General features: G+C 49.1%; 1 protein-coding gene across 1 annotated transcript in view; it reads right to left on the bottom strand.

The window, feature by feature from the left end:
- LOC136586617 (macrophage mannose receptor 1-like) overlaps window positions 1-24,561 on the bottom strand; it is a 300,895-nt gene that overhangs the window by 80,366 nt on the left and 195,968 nt on the right. Inside the window, exon 25 of the mRNA XM_066584760.1 lies at window positions 21,663-21,812. Coding sequence (XP_066440857.1) covers window positions 21,663-21,812 — 150 coding nt within the window. The remainder of the gene's footprint in view (window positions 1-21,662; window positions 21,813-24,561) is intronic.

Genomic DNA, 24,561 nt, shown 5'->3' with positions numbered 1-24,561 from the left:
TTACGAATTTCGCTAGATACGAACTATCTGTACAGCACAGTATGATGTAATGCTATGGCATTACATCATACTGTGCAGGGGCCGGAGAGGCTTCTATCAAGCCTGATAGAAGCCTGTCCGGTCACATCGCGGTTGCTAGGCAGCCGGGGGCCTTCTGAAAGGCCCTAGGGCTGTCTATGAAGTGTGCCTATCAAGCCGTGCGCTTGATGGGCACTTTGCATAGGCAGCCCTGGGGCCTTTCAGGAGCTCCCCGGCTGCCTAGCAACCACACAGCGTCCCGCGATCTCATCGTGGGACGCTGTACGGGCCCCCTGAACGTCGGGTGCAGGCTGTTCTTACAGCGGGCACCCGGCGGCAGCAGTTCCGACGAGCCGCGCCGCTCGTCAGAACTGTTAACACTTTAAATACCGCTGTCAGAGCGGTATTTAAAGTGTTAACAGTTCCGACAAGCGCCACGGCTCGTAAGAACTGCTGCCGCCGGGTGCCCGATGTAAGAACAGCCGGCACCCGACGTTGTATGGAGTGGGGTCCACCCGCGATCCCCTCCATACAACCATTTGTTCGACTTGCGAACAAAACAGACTTGCGAACGGGCTCCCGGAACGAAACCCGTTCGCAAGTCGGGGACTATCTGTACTAGTTCAGAGGTGGAACAATCAAACTGGGGATTGTGCTACCAGAGCCAGGGTAAACCAAGGACTAAATCAGCGTAAAGGCTCTCTCACCAGGAATGAACACACCTCTGAATGTAGCGCTCCTACGGAAAAAAGTAGTTCAGGAGTCCTTTTACTGATTAACCCCGCTGACAAAAGAGTGGAATCAATACCCGAAACCTGGATGGGAGGATTCACTGGTAAAAGACATGCAGACATAGACTTGACGAAATCAAAATTAACAAAGTTCGCGGCAGCCCCCGAATCAATGAAGGCCCAACCATTGAAATATAGAATGGAACTAACAATTTAGAACATTCCGGAAGTACCTGAGGTCCTTGGCGATCCCTCCAGACATTACATCGGAATGGCTGTTTCTTGGGGCAGCTGGCGACCCGATGACCTGGACCTCCACAATAAAGGCATAATCGGTTCCTGAGCCGGAATTCCTTGCACCACATTTGGGGACAAGAAGCCTACCTCCATTGCCTTGACTCCGTTGGTAGCTGAGGTCAAATGCAAGCCAAGGTCATAACCCTATAAACTGGTCAATGATTGCGGGTGTAGTCAGACAAGTCAGAACAAAACACGGGCAACTGGAGTCTGGGCCAGCAGGGTTTATATGCAGACCTCCGCGTCCAGAGGGGCGGGCAGAAGTCACATGAGGATTGGAGGGAGTCATAAAACCACCTCCCCCTGGCGGCGCGCACCCACCCGAACACCACTCGGCCGACCAGTGGACTAGCATGCCAGCGCAGGATGCAGAACGCGCCGCCAGCCGCCGCGACCTACCACCAGAGTGGGGAAACCCCGGACAGAGCCGCCAGCCTGGGCCCCAGCCCCGCCATGACGAGCAGCCTGCGCCAACTGGACCCTGCCGGAAATAGTGGTAACCCCATCTCTAACAAAGGACCTTTGACTTGCTGAGTAAAAGGTGAATTCCTTAGATCTGGTGTTTAAATTCATGAATGTGTCATAGAGTTCTTCCTTGTTTATCCTCATTTAGGGAGTTAGAGTTGGTTTTGTTAAGCGACGAAGACTGTTGGTATCAAATTCTAGGACAGGTATTCTTTGCAAAGTGTGTTTACTGTACACAAAGTATCTCCACCTTTTGTAGAGAGGCTTCTTTCCAAAGAGATGCTCTTTTAAAGGGAGAATTTAAATTTTTGCAATAATTGGCTCTCGCTGGCATCTAGGCCACACCCCCAGTATAATAAACTTTTGACAGCTCTCTTTTTAGACGTTGCCAGAGATTGGCTTGCATGGCAGACGCAGAAGCACTAATCAAGCCTTTGGCTGCCAGTATACCCATTGCAACTTTGCAATTGCATTGTGGGGTTCTGTTGGGTGACAGGGGAGCTCTCTCCCCTGTCAGGCAGTCACATGTCATGATCACTATTGATCACGGTATAAAAGGTTTCAAACAGTTGAGATCAGAGATTTCCCTGCAGCTGTCCATTAGACCAGGAGCCTGACTGTCAGGAGACATGCTAGCCCCAGCTCTTCCCAGAATTAAACATTAATGTTGGACTTACACCAAGACGCCATATCTTTTGCAATGGCCTAGCCTAAAGCCCCTAAGTGACTGCCATAAAAACAGGCATGGCTGCTCAAACAGGGTTTAAGCCCTGCCAAAAGAAAATCTACATAGGCAAAAAAAATTGCAGCAGTCCTGGCAGCCTTAGCAAGGTCCCAGGCTGCCATGATGAATGAATGGCCATCCACAATCCTATCGCAGGTGAGCCCTTCAGGTTACAGCAGGAGCCAATCCTCACTCTGTCAGACAACTTAAATGCTGCTGTCAGAAATGACAGTGGTTTCTAGATGATAAATCACTGGGATCTAAGTTATCTATGATCCCGGACACTACAGGCCAGTGATGGAAGCTAAAGATAGCTGGCACCCACCACATATGGAGACGAGTCTGCTCCATACAAACTCTGTGGACATCTGACATACTAGTATGTCAGATTGCATTAAGGGTTAGCGTTAGAGATGAGTGAGCACCAAATGAACTTTTCATAATGCTCGAGAGTTCGTTTTGAGTAATGAACCCCATTGAAGTCAATGGGCGACTCAAGCATTTTTGTATGGGACCGATGCTCCGCATAGGGGTTGATTTGTGAAACACCAGGAAACATCAGAAAATTATGGAAATACCACAAAAACGGATAGGGAATGACAGGGGCAGCGGTCACCACCCTAACATTTTACTTGGGACAGACCATAAGCAGCAAGGCACACGCGCTGGCACATCTTAGCTAAGCACCACACTACCTGCAACCAAGGACAATCACCACCTGCAGGTCACACCGCTGCCTCTTCTCCTGAGTTACATGCTGGCATTGCTGTCCAACCACCTGCACGACCCTGCATCCACAGCGCACAACAAAATTTTCCCTGCACAGCGTTCAGCTGCCCTCATGCCACATGCTCGCTTCATAGCCACACCACCCTCATGTCAATTTATCAGTGTGTCTGCGATGAGGAGGAGCCAGAAACACACTGCATAAGTGTTGGCAGAGCCAGGCAGCAACCCTCTTTGTAAGTGTGGACGATAGCCCACAATGCTGATGACAAATGATGATAAATTAACGTACGATCATCATTCCAATCCCGTACCACCTCCATCACAAAATTGTCAGAAGCCGCAAATGTGGGCATAAAGGTGACTCAGGTGCCAGCACTTCTACACATCTCCACAATGCAACAGTGCATACTAACACCAAAGATTGGTTTGAAGCTGGAAGTGTCGCAAAAGTAGCCACCACACGTATACAGTGACCCTGTGAAAGTCTCATGAAATCAGTTACACTTCCTGTGAATGCTCCAATCCTGTATCTCGGATAACTGTGGTAATTTGTAGCACGAGAGATAATACATGACGAGCAACGCTGATCCCCAGACCCCAAGCAGAAGGAGGTGGCATAATAAGCCCAAGAAACCATGACCGAGGTTGGACCCGCAATACTCTGTGTGGGAAGTACGTGAGCGATAGCCCACAATGCTGTTGGGAATTGATGATAAGTTGACGTACGATCATCATTCCAATCCCATGCCACCTCCGTCACAAAATTGTCAGGAGCCACAAATGTGGGCATAAAGGGGACTCAGGTGCCAGCACTTCTACACATCTCTGCAATGAAGCAATACTCTGTGTGGGAAGTACGTGAGAGGGCCCTGGGTCAGGCTCGGTCCCAGCCTCCACCTTGTGTGAACCAAGGTGCCATAGATAAATAGCTATGGGAAATCCATGTGTCCCCACACAATTCATTCTGTGTATGTGTCAGGCAGCTCAACACCGCTATGGAAAACCTTTGTGCACGCACAGTATAAGCGGACCCCTAAAACTTTTCTGTTGCAAGAGTATAGGCGAACCCCTCAAACCTATCAGTAGCAAGTGCATAGGCGGACCCTAGTAACATTTCTGTAGCAAGAGTATATGCAGACCCCTGTAACATGTCTGTAGCAAGAGTATAGGTGGACCCCGGTAACATTTATGTAGCAAGAGTATAGGCGAACCCCTGAAAAAATTTGGTTATAGTGTATAGGCAGCTCCCAATAACATTTATGTAAGAAGAGTATATGCAGACCCCAGTAACGATTCTTTAGCAAGTGTATAGGCAGACCCCAGTAACATTTATGTAGCACTAGCTTACCCGTCGCGCGTTGCTGCGAAGACAGACAGACATGCATATATTCGTTTATATATATATATAGATAACAACCAATCACAGCACAGCTTTCATGTTACCTCAGTGGTATAATATATAACAACCAATCGCAGTACAGCTTACATGTTACCTCAGCTTTATAATATATAAAACCCAATCACAGCACAGCAGCTTTCATGTTACCTCAGCAGTATAATATATAACAACCAATCACAGCGCAGCTTTCATGTTACCTCAGCAGTAAGAGAAATAACAACCAATCACAGTGCAACTTTTATTCTGCATTAGCAATATAAAAAAATAGCAACCAATCACAGCTCAGCATTCATTTTACCTCAGCGGTATAATATATTGCAACCAATCACAACACAGCTTTCATGTAACCTCAGTAGTATAAGAAGTAGCAACCAATCACAGCACAGCTTTCATGTTTCCTCAGCAGTATTAGAAATAGCAACCAATCACAGCACAGCTTTCATTTTACCACAGCATTCTCAATATCCAGCAATTGTCTTGCGAAACCTTCGGCGGATGCATCATTTTGTAGTTGAACACGCTTGCTCGTAATGCCTTTTGCTTTCGTGCTTGAGATGGAAATCAAATGATCTTTCTCTGGGGGCATAACTGTCAACGATGCTCACACGTGTGCCACCTATCGTAGGATAGATGTACTATGCCAGTAATCTTCCCAGGAGTGTGCTCAACAACGTCCCAAAGTTTCATGGCGATTGGTTGAATGGTGTAGTAATGCATAAAGGACAGACAGACAGACATTTTTATATATATAGATGACATTGGGAAGTGAGAGAATTAGATTCTGTACGTAAAATTTGGACGCTAATTCTTTGACCCTTAGAATTGAATAATTAGGTTGGGACCCATTAACTTTTCCTATTTATGATATAATCAATGCTCGTGCCAAATTTCAACTTTCTATGACATTGGGAAGTGAGAGAATTAGATTACGTACGTAAAATTTGGACGCTAATTCTTTTGCGCTTAGAATTTAATAATCGAGTTGGGACCTATTAACTTTTCCTATTTATGACATAATCAATGTTCGTGCCAAATTTCAAGTTTCTATGACATTGGGAAGTGAGAGAATTAGATTTTGTACGTAAAATTCGGACGCTATTTCTTTTGCATTTAGAATTGAATAATTGAGTTGGGATTAGAGATGAGCGAGCGTATTCGGAAAAGCACTACTCGCTCGAGTAATTTGCTTTAACCGAGTATCGCTGTGCTCGGGTCTGAACATTCGGGTGCTGCTGCGGCTGACAGGTGAGTCGCAGCGGGGAGCAGAGGAGAGCGGGCGGAAGAGAGGGAGAGAAAGATGTCCCCTCCGTTCCTCCCCGCTCTCCCCTGCAGCTCCCCGCTCCGTGCCGGCACCCGAATCTTCAGATCCGAGCACAGCGATACTCGGATAAAGGAAATTACTCGAGCGAGTAGTGCTTTTCCGAGTACGCTCGCTCATCTCTAGTTGGGACCCATTAGCTTTTCCTATATATGACATATTCAATGCTCCTGCCAAATTTTAAGTTTCTATTACATTGGGAAGTGAGAGAATTAGATTCCATACGTAAAATTTGGACGCTAATTTGTTTGCGCTTAGAATTGAATAATCGAGTTGGGACCCATTAGAATTTATTAATCGAGTTGGGACCTATTAACTTTTCCTATTTATGACATATTCAATGCTCGTGCCAAATTTCAAGTTTCTATGACATTGGGAAGTGAGAAAATAAGATTCCGTACGTAAAATTTGGATGCTAATTCTTTTGCACTTAGAATTGAATAATCGAGTTAGGACTAGAGATGAGCGAACGTACTCGTCCGAGCTTGATATTCGTGCGAATATTACGGTGTTCGGGATGCTCGTTACTCGTAACGAGTACCACGCGGTGTTCCGGTTACTTTCAGTTTCCTCTCTGAGACGTTAGCGCGCTTTTCTGGCCAATTGAAAGACAGGGAAGGCATTACAACTTCCCCCTGTGACGTTCAAGCCCTATACCACCCCCCTGCTGTGAGTGGCTGGGGCGATCAGATGTCACCCGAGTATAAAAGTCGGCCCCTCCCGCGGCTCGCCTCAGATGTCTTGTGAGTTAGCTGAGGGAAAGTGCTGTTCTATTGGAGTTGCTGTAGGGAGAGTGTTTGTAGTGAGTGTAGGCTTCAAGAACCCCAACGGTCCTTCTTAGGGCCACATCTATGTGTGTGCAGGCTGCTGTTAGCAGTGGAGAATTTTTTTTTTTTTCTCAAAATCGGCAGTGCAGAGCATTGCACCCGGTATTAGGGACAGAAGTGGTGCTTAGGCAGGGAGAGTGTTAGGAGTGAGTGTAGCCTTCAAGAACCTCAACGGTCCTTTCTAGGGCCACATTTAACTGTGTGGAGTACTGTGCAGGCTGCTGTTAGCTGTGTTGCTTTTTTTTTTTTTTTCTCAAAATCGGCGGTGCAGAGCATTGCACCCTCCATTGATACTACAGGCACAGAATTGTGTAGGCAGGGCCACAACACAGTTATTAGTCATTGAATATACGCAGTGGGCCTTTTCTTTTTTAACAAAAGGGAAAAAAGTATATTTGCCCTGCCTCTGTCAGTCCTAAGGGCTCTGGGTACGTGTGTGCTGCGTGGAGAACGTAAAAAAATCAGACGCAACCAGCTACGGTTGAGTGCAGCCTTGCGCCAATTTCTATCCTGCCTGGGAAATACCTGCTCTGCCACAGTTAATAACTCTGCAACAGTAAAGTTCTGTGACACTTTTGCAGGGCCGCAACACAGTGTCAGTTATTAAACTTATTATTCAGTGAATAGACGCAGTGGGCCTATCCTTTTAAACAAAAGGGAAAAAAGTATATTTGCCCTGCCTCTGTCAGTCCTAAGGGCTCTGGGTACGTGTGTGCTGCGTGGAGAACGTAAAAAAATCAGACGCAACCAGCTACGGTTGAGTGCAGCCTTGCGCCAATTTCTTTCCTGCCTGGGAAATACCTGCTCTGCCACAGTTAATAACTCTGCAACAGTAAAGTTCTGTGACACTTTTGCAGGGCCACAACACAGTGTCAGTTATTAAACTTATTATTCAGTGAATAGACGCAGTGGGCCTATCCTTTTAAACAAAAGGGAAAAAAGTATATTTGCCCTGCCTCTGTCAGTCCTAAGGGCTCTGGGTACGTGTGTGCTGCGTGGAGAACGTAAAAAAATCAGACGCAACCAGCTACGGTTGAGTGCAGCCTTGCGCCAATTTCTTTCCTGCCTGGGAAATCAAATCACTGGTAATACAGCATGCTGAGGGGTAGGGGTAGGCCTAGAGGACGTGGACGCGGCCGAGGACGCGGAGGGCCAAGTGAGGGTGTGGGCACAGGCCGAGCTCCTGATCCAGGTGTGTCGCAGCCGACTGCTGCGCGATTACGAGAGAGGCACGTTTCTGGCGTCCCCACATTCATCGCCCAATAAATGGGTCCACGCGGGAGACCTTTATTAGAAAATGAGCAGTGTGAGCAGGTCCTGTCCTGGATGGCAGAAAGTGCTTCGAGCAACCTATCGTCCTGCCACAGTTCTGCGCCGTCCACTGCTGCAAATCCGAATCCTCTGTCTGCTGCTCCTCCTTCCTCCCAGCCTCCTCACTCCACTACAATGACACATGCTCAGGAGCGGGAACACTCCCAGGAACTTTTCTCGGGCCCCTGCTCAGATTGGGCAGCAGTGGTTCCTCTACCACCAGAGGAGTTTATCGTCACTGATGCCCAACCATTGGAAAGTTCCCGGGGTCCGGGGGATGAGGCTGGGGACTTCCGCCAACTGACTCAAGACCTTTCAGTGGGTGAGGAGGACGATGACGATGAGACACAGTTGTCTTGCAGTGAGGTTGTTGTAAGGGCAGTAAGTCCGAGGGAGCAGCGCACAGAGGATTCGGAGGAAGAGCAGCAGGACGATGAGGTGACTGACCCCACCTGGTGTGCAACGCCTACACAGGACAGGTCTTCAGAGGGGGAGGCACGGGCAGCAGCAGGGCAGGTTGCAAGAGGCAGTGCGGTGGCCAGGGGTAGAGGCAGGGCCAGACCGAATAATCCACCAAGTGTTTCCCAAAGCGCACCCTCGCGCCATGCCACCCTGCAGAGGCCGAGGTGCTCAAAGGTCTGGCAGTTTTTCACCGAGACGCCTGACGACCGACGAACAGTGGTGTGCAACCTTTGTCGCGCCAAGATCAGCCGGGGAGCCACCACCAACAGCCTGACCACCACCAGCATGCGCAGACATATGATGGCCAAGCACCCCACAAGGTGGGACGAAGGCCGTTCACCGCCTCCGGTTTGCACCGCTGCCTCTCCCCCTGTGCCCCAACCTGCCACTGAGATCCAACCCCCCTCTCAGGACACAGGCACGACCGTCTCATGGCCTGCACCCACACCCTCACCTCCGCTGTCCTCGGCCCCATCCACCAATGTCTCGCACCGCACAGTCCAGCCGTCGCTAGCGCAAGTATTGGAGCGCAAGCGCAAGTACGCCGCCACGCACCCGCACACTCAATTGTTAACCGTCCACATAGCCAAATTTATCAGCCTTGAGATGCTGCCGTATAGGGTTGTGGAAACGGAGTCCTTCAAAGCTATGATGGCGGCGGCGGCCCCGCGCTACTCAGTTCCCAGTCGCCACTACTTTTCCCGATGTGCCGTCCCAGCCCTGCACGACCACGTCTCCCGCAACATTGTACGCGCCCTCACCAATGCGGTTAGTGGCAAGGTCCACTTAACTACGGACACGTGGACAAGCACAGGCGGGCAGGGCCACTACATCTCCCTGACGGCACATTGGGTGAATTTAGTGGAGGCTGGGACAGAGTCAGAGCCTGGGACCGCTCACGTCCTACCCACCCCCAGAATTGCGGGCCCCAGCTCGGTGGTGGTATGTTCGGCGGTGTATGCTTCTTCCACTAAAGCACCCTCCTCCTCCTCCTCCTCAACCTCTGTCTCGCAATCTAGATGTGTCAGCAGCAGCAGGACGTCGCCAGCAGTCGGTGTCGCGCGGCGTGGCAGCACAGCGGTGGGCAAGCGTCAGCAGGCCGTGCTGAAACTACTCAGCTTAGGAGATAGGAGGCACACGGTCCACAAACTGCTGCAGGGTCTGACAGAGCAGACCGACCGTTAGCTTGCGCCGCTGAGCCTCCAACCAGGCATGGTCGTGTGTGACAACGGCCGTAACCTGGTGGCGGCTCTGCAGCTCGGCAGCCTCACGCACGTGCCATGCCTGGCCCACGTCTTTAATTTGGTGGTTCAGCGCTTTCTGAAAAGCTACCCACGCTTGTCAGACATGCTCGTAAAGGTGCGCCGGCTCTGCGCACATTTCCGCAAGTCCCACACGGACGCTGCCACCCTGCGCACCCTGCAACATTGGTTTAATCTGCCAGTGCACCGACTGCTGTGCGACGTGCCCACACGGTGGAACTCTACGCTCCACATGTTGGCTAGGCTCTATGAGCAGCGTAGAGCTATAGTGGAATACCAACTCCAACATGGGCGGCGCAGTGGGAGTCAGCCTCCTCAATTCTTTTCAGAAGAGTGGGCCTGGTTGGCAGACATCTGCCAGGTCCTTCGAAACTTTGAGCAGTCTACCCAGGTGGTGAGCGGCGATGCTGCAATCATTAGCGTCACCATTCCTCTGCTATGCATCTTGAGAAGTTCCCTGCAAACCATAAAGGCAGCCGTTTTGCGCTCGGAAACAGAGCCGGGGGAAGACAGTATGTCGCTGGATAGTCAGAGCACCCTCCTGTCTATATCTCAGCGCATTCAGAAGGAGGAGGAGGAGCATGAGGAGGATGAGGAGGAGGGGGAAGAGACAGCTTGGCCCACTGCTGACGGTACCCATGCTGCTTGCCTGTCATCATTTCAGCGTGTATGGCCTGAGGAGGAGGAGGAGGAGGAGGAGGATCCTGAAAGTGATCTTCCTAGTGCGGACAGCCATGTGTTGCGTACAGGTACCCTGGCACACATGGCTGACTTCATGTTAGGATGCCTTTCTCGTGACCCTCGCATTCAACGCATTCTGGCCACTACGGATTACTGGGTGTACACACTGCTCGACCCACGCTATAAGGAGAACCTTCCCACTCTCATTCCCGAAGAGGAAAGGGGTTCGAGAGTGTTGCTATACCACAGGACCCTGGCGGACAAGCTGATGGTAAAATTCCCATACGACAGCGCTAGTGGCAGAAGGCGCAGTTCCGAGGGCCAGGTAGCAGGGGAGGTGCGTAGATCGAGCAGCATGTACAGCCCAGGCAGTGCAACAGTCTTTAAGGGCCTGGCCAGCTTTATGGCTCCCCAGCAAGACTGTGTCACCGCTCCCCAGTCAAGGCTGAGTCGGCGGGAGCACTGTAAAAGGATGGTGAGGGAGTACGTAGCCGATCGCACGACCGTCCTCGGTGACGCCTCTGCCCCCTACAACTACTGGGTGTCGAAGCTGGACACGTGGCCTGAACTAGCGCTGTATGCCCTGGAGGTGCTTGCTTGTCCTGCGGCTAGCGTCTTGTCGGAAAGGGTGTTTAATGCGGCTGGGGGAATCATCACAGATAAGCGTACCCGCCTGTCAACTGACAGTGCCGACAGGCTAACACTCAAGATGAACAAAGCCTGGATTTCCCCAGACTTCTCTTCTCCACCAGCGGACAGCAGCGATACGTAAGCAATACGTAGGCTGCACCCGCGGATGGAAGCTACGTTCTCTCTCACCATCCAAAACGGGGACATTTCTGCTTCATCAATCTGTGTCTAATATTCCTCCTCCTCCTCCTGCTCCTCCTCCTGAAACCTCACGTAATCACGCTGAACGGGCAATTTTTCTTAGGGCCACAAGGCTCACTCATCTAATTTTTCTAAACAATTTTTATATGTTTCAATGCTCTTAAAAGCGTTGAAACTTTAACTTGTACCAATTTTTTTAAAAAATGGGCTGCCTCCAGGCCTAGTTACCACTTAAGCCACATTAACCAAAGCGATTAATGGGTTTTACCTGCCATCTTGGTTGGGCATGGCCAATTTTTACTGAGGTACATTAGTACTGTTGGTACACCAATTTTTGGGGGCCCTCACCTACAGTGTAATCATAGCAATTTGTATGTTCTTCGCCTGCACTCATGGTACAGAAGTGTGTGTGGGGTTGGCCTACACTTTAGCTACATAAATGTAACTTGGGCCTTGGCTATACTGCAGCTACTGAAATGGAACTAAGACTGCGCTCCCACTATACTGCTGCTTCGGAATTGTTACTGGGGCCTGTCTTGAGTGCTACTATTACTGACATGGAACAAAGACTGCGCTCCCACTATACTGCTGCTTCGGAATTGTTACTGGGGCCTGTCTTGAGTGCTACTATTACTGACATGGAACAAAGACTGCGCTCCCGCTATACTGCTGCTTCGGAATTGTTACTGGGGCCTGTCTTGAGTGCTACTATTGGTGACATGGAATGAAGACTGCGCTCCCGCTATACTGCTGCTTCGGAATTGTTACTGGGGCCTGTCTTGAGTGCTACTATTACTGACATGGAACGAAGACTGCGCTCCCACTATACTGCTGCTTCGGAATTGTTACTGGGGCCTGTCTTGAGTGCTACTATTGCTGACATTGAACGAAGACTGCGCTCCTCCTATAATGCTGCTAGTGATATGTAAGTGGGGCCTGTCCTAATGCTACGGCTGAAATGTTACAAATTATGGGCTCTGCCTATACTGCTGCTAATGGTATGTCTCTGGGGTGTGGAAACAGAGGCTTCCCAAAGACATGATGGCGGCGAGGCCATTTCCCACCAACGCGGTTACTGTTAAGGTGCATATAACCACGGACACGTGGAGAGGACACGTAGTGCCTCAAAAACATCCCCCTCCTCCTCCAACAGGGAAAACATTCTTGGCAAATGCCTTTGCATTGGTTCGTCTGGTGGCAGTCCAAGAATTTCACCTTTACCGACACTACAAGAGAGCCCCCCCCCACCATCCCCCCGCCACGGCCCACTTAATCCTGGCCACATTCCGAAAACCAACAAAATAAAACCGCGCTACTAGGTCCGCAGTCACCACCACATTACCATCAACGCGGTTACTGTTAAGGTACATATTACCAGTCTGACTGGGGCATGCAGACACCTTGACAGAATGAATAGTGTGTGGCACATAGGTTCCCCATTGCTATGCCCACGTGTGCAGCTCCTGATGGCAGTGACACAGGATTCTATTTCTCATTGCTTCTGTACAGCATTGTGGGCTATCGCCCCACCACTTTTAAAGAGGGTCGCTGCCTAGCCGTGCCAACCCCTCTGCAGTGTGTGCCTGCGGTTCCTCCTCATGGCAGATGCACTTATAAATAGACATGAGGGTGGTGTGGCATGAGGGCAGCTGAAGGCTGCGCAGGGACAGTTTGTTGTGCGCTGTGGACACTGCGTCGTGCGGGGGGGAGGGGGGGGGGGGCTTGGGCAGCATGTAACCCAGGAGAAGTGGCAGCGGAGTGTCATCCAGGTAGTGATTGTGCTTTGTTGTAGCTAGTGTGGTGCTTAGCAAAGGTATGCCATGCTATTGAGGGCTTTTCAGAAGTAAAAGTTTTTGGGAGGGGGGGGGGGGGGCACTCTTGCCGCTATTGTGGCTTAATAGTGGGACCTGTGAACTTGAGATGCAGCCCAACACGTAGCCCCTCGCCTGCCCTATCCGTTGCTGTGTCGTTCCCATCACTTTTTTGAATTGCCCAGATTTTCACACATGAAAACCTTAGCGAGCATCGGCGCAATACAAAAATGCTCGGGTCGCCCATTGACTTCAATGGGGTTCGTTATTCGAAACGAACCCTCGAGCATCGCGAAAAGTTCGTCCCGAGTAACGAGCACCCAAGCATTTTGGTGCTCGCTCATCTCTAGTTGGGACCCATTAGCTTTTCCTATTTATGACATAATCAATGCTCGTGCCAAATTTCATGTTTCTACAACATTGAGAAGTGAGAGAATTAGTGGCAATGATGGAAATCGAACGATCTACGTGGGGGGGGGTGTAACTGTTGACAACGCTCACACGCGCGCCATTTATCATAGGATAGATGTACTATGCCAGTAATCTTCCCAGGAGTGTATGTAACAACTTCCCAAAGTTTTATGGCGATTGGATGAATGGTGTAGTAGCGCATAAATGACAAACAGACAGACAGACAGACATTCAATTTTACATGTATAGAAGAGTATATGCGGTCCCTAGTAACATTTCTGTAGCAAGAGTATAGTTGGACCACAATAACATTTATTTAGCAAGAGTATATGCAGTCCCTAGTAACATTTCTGTAGCAAGAGTAAAGGCGGACCCCAGTAACTAGAGATGAGCGAGCATACTCGTCCGAGCTTGATACTCGTTCGAGTATTAGGGTGTTCGAGATGCTCGTTACTCGAGACGAGTACCACGCAATGTTCGAGTCACTTTCATTTTCTTCCCTGAGAAATTTGCACGCTTTTCTGGCCAATAGAAAGACAGGGAAGGCATTACAACTTCCCCCTGCGACGTTCAAGCCCTATACCACCCCCCTGCAGTGAGTGGCTGGGGCGAGATTGGTGTCACCCGAGTATTAAAATCTGCCCGCCCGCGGCTCGCCACAGATGCATTCTGACATAGTTCAGGGAAAGTGCTGTTAATGCCGGAGCTGCTATAGGGAGAGCGTTAGGAGTAATTTTAGGCTTCAAGAACCCCAGCGGTCCTTCTTAGGCCATAGAAATCGCAGATCGCACCTATGTGCGATCTGCGATTCCTGTTCTCTTCTCTATATGCGCTCAATGGGGCCGGCAGCAGCAGCGCCGCCCCCATTGAGAACATATAGAAGACAAATCATTTTTCTCTTCCACAGCTGTAACAGCTGTGGCAGAGAAGAACGATGTTTGCCCATTGAATTCAATGGAGCCGGCAATACAGCAGGTTCCACTGAAAGCAATGGGCTGCCGGCGATCGCGGGATGAATTGTCGGGAAGGGCTTAAATATATAAGCCCTTCCCTGCAATTCATCCAGAAATGTGTTACAATAAATATATATACCGTATATACCGGCGTATAAGGCGACGGGGCGTATAAGACGACCCCCTAACTGTCACCTTATACGCCGGGAATACAGCGGAGCAAAGAATAAAAATCATTACTCACTTCCCCCGGCGTTCTGCGGCGTTCTGCGGCGCTGCTGCAGGCTGTCGCTCCCTCCTGGTCCCCGGCAGAGCATTGCTTTCTGGACGCAGGGCTTGAAATCCCCGCCTCCAGAAAACACACGTGCCTTCAGCCAATCACAGCCAATGACAATGATGTCATTGAATGGCTGTGATTGGCTGAAGGCACGTGTGTTTTCTGAAGGTGGGGATTTTAAGCCCTGCGTCCAGAAAGCAATGCTCTGCCGGGGACCAGGAGGGAGCGACAGCCTGCAGCAGCACCGCAGAACGCCGGGGGAAGTGAGTAATGATTTTTATTCTTTGCTCCGCTGTATTCCCGGCGTATAAGGTGACAGTTGGGGGGTCGTCTTATACGCCCCGTCGCCTTATACGCCGGTATATACGGTATATATTTTTATTTTTACACATTTCTGGATGAATTGCAGGGAAGGGCTTATATATTTAAGCCCTTCCCGACAATTCATCCCGCGATCGCCGGCAGCCCATTGCTTTCAGTGGAACCTGCTGTATTGCCGGCTCCATTGAATTCAATGGGCTAGCATCGTTCTTCTCTGCCACAGCTGTTACAGCTATGGCAGAGGAGAACGATCTTTATGCTGACAGTGCGGGGGGCACTCTTGCCGCTATTGTGGCTTAATAGTGGGACCTGGGAACTTGAGATGCAGCCCAACATGTAGCCCCTCGCCTGCCCGATCCGTTGCTGTGTCGTTCCCACCACTTTCTTGAATTGCCCCGATTTTCACAAATGAAAACCTTAGCGAGCATCGGCGATGTACAAAAATGCTCGAGTCGCCCATTGACTTCAATGGGGTTCGTTACTCGAAATGAACCCTCGAGCATCGCGAACATTTCATCCCGAATAACGAGCACCCGAGCATTTTGGTGCTCGCTCATCTCTACCAGTAACATTTCTTTAGCAAGAGTGTTGGCGGACCCAGTAACATTTCTGTAGCAAGTGTATCGGCGGACCACAGTAACATTTCTGTAGCAAGTGTGTAGGCGGACTCCAGTAACATTTCTGTAGCAAGTGTATAGGCTGACCCCAGTAACATTCATATAGCAAGAGTATAGGCGGACCCCAGTAACATTTCAGTAGCAAGAGAATAGATGAACCCCTGTAACATTTCTGTAGCAAGAATATAGGCGAACACCTGAAAAAATTTGGTTACCAAGAGTGTAGGCGAAAGGCGGAAAAATTTGTTAGATAACAGTATAGGCAAGGGCCTGAAAAATTGGTGTACCAAGAGTACAAGTGTACCCCTGAAAAATTGCTCAACCGTGACGGCAGGTGAAATCCATAAACATTTTTTAAAGATACAGCTCGCTGTTGCTTAATTTGCAACAGAGCCTGGAGGCAGCCCTGCAAAAAAATTGTAAAAAACTCTTAAACAGAGCCTTTTGGGCCGCAGACAAATTGGCAGTTCAGCGTGATGACATGCTGTTTTAGGAGAAGAAGGAGGAGAAGTAATAATATTCGAGAGGGATTGACAAAGCTAATCCCCCCTTTTTTGTGGTGATAGAGGATGCTTTTTTCTGCTGTTGCAGTGAAAAGAATCTTTAGGTTCCACTGCTTTCCGTCGGTGGAGAAGAGAAGTCTGGGAAAATCCAGCCTTTGTTCATCTTTAGGAGTGTAACCATGTCGGCGCTTGCAGTTGACAGGCAGGTATGCTTATCCGTGATGATTCGTTCAGCTGCACTAAACATCCTCTCTGACAAGATGCTAGCGGCAGGGCAGGCCAGCACCTCCAGGGCATACAGTGCAAGTTCGTGCCCCGTGTCCAGCTTTGACACCCTGTTGTATGGAGCAGAGGCATCACAGAGGATGGTGGTACGATCTGCTATGTACTCCCTCACTATCTTTTTACAGTGCTCCCTCCAACTCAGCCGTGACTGGGGAGTGGTGACACAGTCTTGCTGGGGAGCCATAAAACTGGCAAAGGCCTTGGAGAAGGTTCCCCTGCCTGCGCTGGACATGCTGTCTGATCCCTGCGACTCCCCTGCTACTTGGTCCTCGGAACTGCATTTTCTGCCACTAGCGCTGTCAGATGGGAACTTTAGTATCACTTTTTCCACCAGGGCCCTGTGGTATTGCATCACTCTCATACCCCTTTCCTCTTCGAGAATGAGAGTGGAAAGGTTCTCCTTATACCGTGGGTCGAGAAGAGTGCGCACCCAGTAAACCGTGTTGGCCAGAATGCGTCTAATGCGAGGGTCACGGGAAAGGCAGCCTAACATGAAGTCAGCCATGTGTGCCAGGGTCCCAGTACGCAACGTTTCACTGTCCTCACTAGGAGGATGACTTTCAGGATCCTCCTCTTCAGCCCATACACGCTGAACAGATGAGAGGCCAGCAGCATGGGTACTCTCTGCAGTGTGGCCAGCAGTCTGTTCCCCCCTCCTCCTCTCCCTCCAAAACGCGCTGAGATATAGACATGAGGGTGGCCTGGCTATTAAGCAACATACTGTCATCCCCCGTCTCCTGTTCCAACCACAAAGCGTCGGCCTTCATGCTTAGCAGCGAACTTCTCAGCAGGCAAAGCAGCGGGATGGAAACGCTAATGATGGCTGCATCACCGCTCACCATTTGGGTAGACTCCTCAAAGTTTCCGAGGACCTGGCAGAAGTCTACCATCCATGCCTACTCCTCAGTAAAGAATTGTGGAGGCTGACTACCACTCTGCCATCCATGTTGCAGGTGGTATTCCACTATTGCTATATGATGCTCATACAGCTTGGCTAACATGTGCAGCGTAAAATTCCAGTGTGTGGGCACGTTGCACAGCAGTCGGTGCTCTGGCAGCTGAAACCGACGTTTCCGGGTCCTCAGGGTGGCAGCGTTCATGGTGGACTTGCGGAAATGTGCGCAGACGTGGTGCACCTTGCCTAGCAGGTCCGGCAAGTGGGGGTAGTTTTTCAGAAACCGCTGAACCACCAGATTGAAGACGTGGGCCAGGCATGGCACATGTATGAGGCTGCCGAGCTGTAGAGCCGCCAGCAGGTTATGGCCATTGTCACACACGACCATGCTCAGTTGGAGGCTCAGCGGCGAAAGCCAGAGGATGGTCTGCTCTATCAGACCCTGCAACAGCTCGGGGGCCAAGTTCCTCTTGCCACCTAAACTGATTAGTTTCAGCACGGCTTACTCTAGCTACAGACATGTTACAGGGGTCCGCCTATACTCTAGCTACAGACATGTTACAGGGGTCCGCCTACACTCTTGCTACATAAATATGATTGGGGTCCGCATATACTCTTGCTACAGAAATGTTACTAGGGTCCTCCTTTACTGTGGGTGCACAAAGGTTTCCCATTGCGGTGTTGAGCTGCCTGACACATACACAGAATGAAGTGTGTGGGGACAAATGAATTTCCCATAGCTATTTATCTCATGGCACCTTGGGTCACACAAGGTGGAGGCTGGGACCGAGCCTGATCCTGGGCCCGCTCACGTGCTTCCCACACAGAGTATTGCGGCATTGCGGAGATGTGTAGAAGTGCTGGCACATTTGTGGCTCCTGACAATTTTGTGACGGAGGTGGCACGGGAGTGCAATGATGATCGTACGTCAATTTATCATCAATTCTCTACAGCATTGTGGGCTATCGCCCCCACTTTCAAAGAGGGTCACTGCCAGGCCCTGCCAACCCTCTGCAGTGTGTGCCTCCGGTTCCTGCTCATCCAGTACGCACTTATAAATAAACATGAGGGTGGTGTGTCTATGAAGCGAGCGTGTGGCATGAGGCCAGCTGAAGGTTGCGCAGGGAAAAGTTTGTGTGCGCTGTGGACGCAGGGTCGTGCGGAGGGTCGGACAGCAATGCCAGTATGTAACCCAGGTAAAGAGGCAGCTGTGTCACCCGCAGGCAGTGATTGTCCTTGGTTGCAGGTAGTGTGGTGCTTAGCTAAGATGTGCCAGCGCGTGTGCCTTGCTAATGAGGTTTTCTCCCAAGTAAATTGTTAGAGGGGTGACCGCTAGGCTCTCTCCCCCATTTTGGCTTAATAGTGGGACCTGGGAGCCTCAGATGCAGCCATGCATGCTGCTCCTGCCATTCGCCATCCGTTTCTGTGGTGTTTCCATGATTTTCTGATGTTTTCTGGTGTTTCACAAGTCGTCGTTCCCATACAAAAATGCTCGAGTCCCCCATTAACTTCAGTGGGGTTTGTTACTCCAAATCGATCATTATGAAAAGTTTGACTCATCGAGCACCCGAGCATTTTGGTGCTCGCTCATCTCTAAGTGAGAGCTCTGTCTAATGCACTGCAGACATAGAACGGTATAACTGAAATACTTTGCAGTAGGCTAGGAAATGTTAGAGTGCAGTTTCACGGTGAGAGCTGGTTGTATGACACTGCAGGCTGAGAACACTATAACAAAGGCTGGGCACTAGATGTGTAATAAAAAAATGGTGCACTACTGCTCCCAGCCAGCCACAACTGTAAAGCACACGGTGAGAAGTAGCCCCAAAAAGGACCGTTGTGTTTCTTGTACGGAGGATCACGACTGTAAACTCTTCCCTACATAAGCAGCTCTGTCCCTAAACTCTGTGTAATGCACTGCAGGCTGAGAACGGTATATCTGAAATACTTTGCAGTAGCCTGGGAAATATTAGAGTGCTGTGTTCACGGTGAGACCTCGGTGTAATGCACTGCAGGCTGAGAACGGTATAACTGAAAGGCTGGGAACAGGCCTAGATGAGTAATACAAAAATTGGTGCACTACTGCTCCCAGCCATCCACAACTATAATGCACATGGTGAGTGTGTCCTAAACTCTGCCTAATGCACTGCACACACAGAGCGGTATAACTGAAATGGCCTGCACAGCCCTAGATGCTTAAAAAAAAAAATTGGTGCACTACTGCTCCAAGCCAGCCACAACTGTAATGCCCACAATGAGGAGTAGCCCTCAGAAGGACCGTTGGGGTTCTTGAAGACAAGATCCTCCACTAACACTTCCCCTTATATCAGCAGCAGCACTTTCCCTAACCTCTGCCAGCATGTGTCTGAGGCGAGCCACGGGCAGGACCGCTTTAAGTACTCGGTGGTCACTTGATCTCGCCAGCCACTCACTGCAGGGGGGTGGGATAGGGCTGGCACGTCACAGCAGGAAGTGGTAATGCCTTCCCTGCATGTCTATTGGCTAGAAAATGGCGCTAAACATGCGGGGAAGGAAATGCAATTGACTCGAGTAACGCGTGGTGCTCGTCTCGAGTAATAAGCATCTCGAGTACCCTAATGCTCGTACGACCATCAAGCTCGGACCAGTGTGCTCGCTCATCTCTAGTTAGCGTATCTTCACACATGCGATCGTGATATCGCTGCATTATTTTAAACGCAAATGTCAATAGGACTTTCTAATGTTAAAAAAACGCATCGCAGAAAAATCACAAAGCACAAACTTGGGATTTTGTGTGATGCGTATTTAACATTAGACAGTACTACTGACAGCCGTGTTTAAAAAAACTCAGCGATATCCTTAGTGTGAAGGCACCCTTAAAGGGGTTGTCCGCGAAAGCAAGTGGGTCTATACACTTCTGTATGGCCATATTAATGCACTTTGTAATGTATATTGTGCATTAAATATGAGCCATACAGAAGTTATTCACTTACCTGCTCCGTTGCTGGCGTCCTCGTCTCCATGGTGCCGTCTAATTTTTAGCGTCTAATCGCCAGATTAGACGCGCTTGCGCAGTCCGGTCTTCTGCTTTTCTCAATGGGGCCGCTCGTGCCGGAGAGCGGCTCCGTGAAGCTCCGCCCCGTCACGTGCCGATTCCAGCCAATCAGGAGGCTGGAATCGGCAATGGACCGCACAGAAGAGCTGCGGTCCACCGAGGGAGAAGATCCCGGCGGCCATCTTCAACCGGTAAGTAAGAAGTCACCGGAGCGCGGGGATTCAGGTAAGCGCTGTGCAGATTTTTTTTTAGGTCCCTGCATCGGGTTTGTCTCGCGCCGAACGGGGGGGGGGGGGGCTGTTGAAAAAAAAAAAAAACGTTTCGGCCCGGGACAACCCCTTTAAGGCTGCAGCCTAAAATAAAGTATTTTAGCTTTCAGGGAACTTCGTTTTTTTCCCCACTTTTTTACTTTGCTATTGACATAGAGGAACAAGTTATATTTTAATGACATTTTGGGGTGTATATAATGTATTGAAGAACATTTAATTTAATTAACATGGTGGGCGGGGCGTATACACAATGCAATTCTGAAATTTGTGGGTTTTGCTTTTTGGGGGGGTTCACTGACTTTATTTTGTGAGGCACCACAATTACAACAATGGCTAATTTGTATAGCTCTTTTACTTTGGAGAAATACCTACCCACTGCCCTTTTTTTTCGCTACAAATTTGCAGCGTTACTTTTTCCCAAATGTCAATGAGACTTTCTAATGTTAAATTTGTAATGCTCCAAATTGCAATTTTTGTGCATTGCAAATTTAATATTATAAAGTATAATTGACATTTGCGGGGAAAAAAACAGTAGTGGGCAGGCATCAATAATTTTTTTTTGTATCACCATATTCTGCAAGCCATAACTTTACTTTTCATAAACACTTTTGGAGGAATTGACATTTTCATTGGTATGATTTTGGGCTACAAATGATTATATTCCACTTTTTTGGGAAAAAGAATAGGCAAAAATCAGCAATTGTGCCTTTTTTTTCTTACAGCCTTCAGTATGATGTAAAACATTTGCTTTAGGGCACGCTCACATGAGGCGGAACTGCTATGCAATTTCCGAAGCATTTCTGTATCCCAAACAAAGTCAAAATCCACTGCTGATTTTTGCAGATTCTGCAGTCCCCTCCCAATTCTTCGCGCTCAACATGACATCACCTATGACTTAAAAATGGTTTTAGGTATTGGTGAAAAAATGAATGCACCTATGAATTTCTGATGAAGATCTACGCTTTAATCATGTATCCCATGACCTCTTTATCCCATTGAGATTTCTTGGGCTAAATCCCAGATGACCACCAGTAAGATGGCCGACATGCACCACCATAGCACCAAAAAGTTTTCTCCCACCCATCTAAGTGCTCTACAAAGTTTCTTACTTGTATCGCTTATTGTTCAGGGGATATTCCTGGTGATCCTGACTTTTGAATCACCCTGTATGATTTTAGTGTCTGTTCCATCTCTTATAAATTCTATTTCCCTATAAAGTATTTCTAGAACTCACCATAATAAACACATTTTAAGGATGCCCTCTGCCAGTCAGCGGAGGAAGATGATACAAAAAGGTAGCAATGGTTACGGAAGGGAATCCAAGAATCTGAAGGTTCGTCTGGGCAGCTTCCAGGTGTTTGAGGAGGGTCAGTGGGAGCGACAACTGTAAGACCAAAAGACAAAGACATCAGAGTTGACGTACAGCATAAATATGGTTACTTCTGTTTATTTGGTTATGCTTTGTCACTAGAGGGTTTGTCACAGAGGCACAACTTTATTCAAAAGCTAAAAGTAGTTTTACAGTTATATGTAAATTGAAGGGACTCTGTCTGTAATATAGAGACTGGTAGGCCATCAGCCATTTTGGGTGTGTGTTAGGCCTTAGGCCTATCTCAGCTTCCATTTTATATCAGCCCCTTCAGGCCGGGCTATAGTGTCATCCATTTTGTGTGTAGTTAGATTGCATTGGTTCCAGAAGCCAAGAAAATATCCCCAGCGCTCGTGGTCTCCCAGGATATCAACGGACACAGAGGTCCATGCAATATAATTATATTTTATTAATAGTTGCTACGCATTTCGGCGGACTGAAACGCCCTCTTCAAGCATAAAATAAACATTTAACAAACATACATTTATACATTTAATTTGCACTCACATGGATCCGCGGACGCCGCTTGCCGGAAATTGCAAATTAAATGTATAAATGTATGTTTGTTAAACGTTTATTTTATGCTTGAAGAGGGCGTTTCAGTCCGCCGAAATGCGTAGCAACTATTAATAAAATATAATTATATTGCATGGACCTCTGTGTCCGTTGATATCCTGGGAGACCACGAGCGCTGGGGATATTTTCTTGGCTTCTGGAACGTGTATATGCAAACAGCCGAGTTCGGGCTGTTACCCTGATGATCGCTCTCCGGTGAAACTGGATAGGGAATCCCAGGAACTATTACAAGCAAACAAGGATACAGGTGGCGGTGGACCCTCTAGGTAGGGGGTCGTACCGAGCACCAGGTGAGTACTTAAGTATTCACGCTAATTTTTAAATCTATTACGAATGAGTAGGCGTTGATTTTGTTCTTTTAGATTGCATTGGTAATTTTTCAGATACCCTTTCACCCATTTACTCTCACCTGCCTGTTGATTTTCTCTGGACAAGAGCTGTGATGTGAGTTAATAATCCCCTCCCACCTCTATCTGTTTGTGTAAGATTAGCATGAGTAAACCACATTGTATGACCTTGTACTTGTTAACGAAGTCGAAAGGCCAATTTAGACACAATGATTACCGCTCAAAATTCGCTCAAAAGCGCCCGTCGTGGAGTTTTCGTTAACGATTCACTCATTGTTGTCTTTCAGTCCCCTTAAAATCAATTGTTCGGTTGTGTGCTTCTCGTTTGGTCCAACGGTCCTTTTTAGGGCAACTTCTCACCGTGTGCATTATAGTTGTGGCTGGCTGGGAGCAGTAGTGCATCAATTTTTTTTATCACACATCTAGGCCTGTTCCCAGCCTTCCACTTATAGCGTTCTCAGTCTGCAGTGCATAACACCGAGGTCTCACGTGAAACAGTACTCTAATATTTTCTAGGCCACTGCAAAGTATTTTAGCTCTGCCGCTGTGCAGAGCGTCTCACAATACCCTTTCTTTGAGGGGGGTTGAGATAGCCACAGTTACCAGCACTATCCACTGGCTTTAGAGTCTTCTCCCACTCCATACAGCCTCTCTTATCTACAAATCTCTGCGAGCTGTAAATTACCCCTAGGTATCAGCGCATGACAACAGGTTAATTTTTTCTAGTCACAGCATAGAGCCTCTGCTATGTACAAGTCTCTGTGTGCGGTGAATTAGCCACAGGTTGTCAGCGCTGTCCAGTGGGGTAATTTATTTGGGCCCTTCTCTATCCTTAATCTGCTATGATTAGGAGTAGGGGTAGGGGTCGAGGACATGGATGCGGGCGCCCAAGTGAGGGTGTGGGCACAGGCCGAGTTCCTGGGCGGGGTGAATCACAGATGGCTGCTGAGGGATTAGGAGAGAGGCAAGTTTCTGGGCTCCCCAGCTTCATATCCCAATTTGTGGGTCCGCGTGGTAGACCTTTATTACAAATAGAGCAGTGCGATCAGGTCCTGTCGTGGATGGCAGAAAACGCGTCCAGCAATGTATCGACCACCCAGTCTTCTACGCAGTCCACTACTCCCGGCCTAGGTACTGCAACTCTGAATCCTCTGGCTGCTCCTCCTTCCTCAAAGGCTCCTCACTCCATGAAAATGACATATTCTGAGCAGGCAGACTCCCAGGAACTGTTCTCGGGTCCCTTCCCTGAGTGGGAAAAAATGGTTCCTCTCTCACCAGATGAGTTTGTCGTGACCGATGCCCAACCTTTGGAAAGTTCCCGGAGTCCGGGTGATGAGGCTGAGGACTTCCGGCAACTGTCTCAAGAGCTTTTTGTGGAGGAGGATGATGAGACACAGTTGTCTGTCAGTGAGGTAGTAGTAAGGGCAGTAAGTCCGAGGGAGGAGCGCACAGAGGATCCGGAGGAAGAGCTGCTGGACGATAAGGTGACTGACCCAACCTGGTTTGCTAAGCCTACTGAGGACAGAGCTTCAGAGGGGGAGGCAAGTGCAGCAGCAGAACAGGTTGGAAGAGGTAGAGGAAGGGGCAGAGCGAGGAATCCCTCAACTGTTTCCCAAAGCACCCCCTCGCTGCAAGCCTCCGTGCAGAGGGCTAGGTGTTCAAAGGTGTGGATGTTTTTTAGTGAGAGCGCAGACGACTGACAAACTGTGGTGTGCAACCTGTGTCGCGCCAAGATCAGCCGGGGAGCCACCACTACCAGCCTTACCACTACCAGCATGCACAGGCATATGATGGACAAGCACCCCACAAGGTGGGGCGAAGGCCATTCACCACCTCCGGGT

This window comes from Eleutherodactylus coqui, chromosome 12, assembly GCF_035609145.1.
Source record: "Eleutherodactylus coqui strain aEleCoq1 chromosome 12, aEleCoq1.hap1, whole genome shotgun sequence".
Taxonomy (NCBI): domain Eukaryota; kingdom Metazoa; phylum Chordata; class Amphibia; order Anura; family Eleutherodactylidae; genus Eleutherodactylus; species Eleutherodactylus coqui.
Note: the sequence above shows the minus strand (reverse complement) of the source record. Positions and strands in the feature narration are given on the sequence as shown.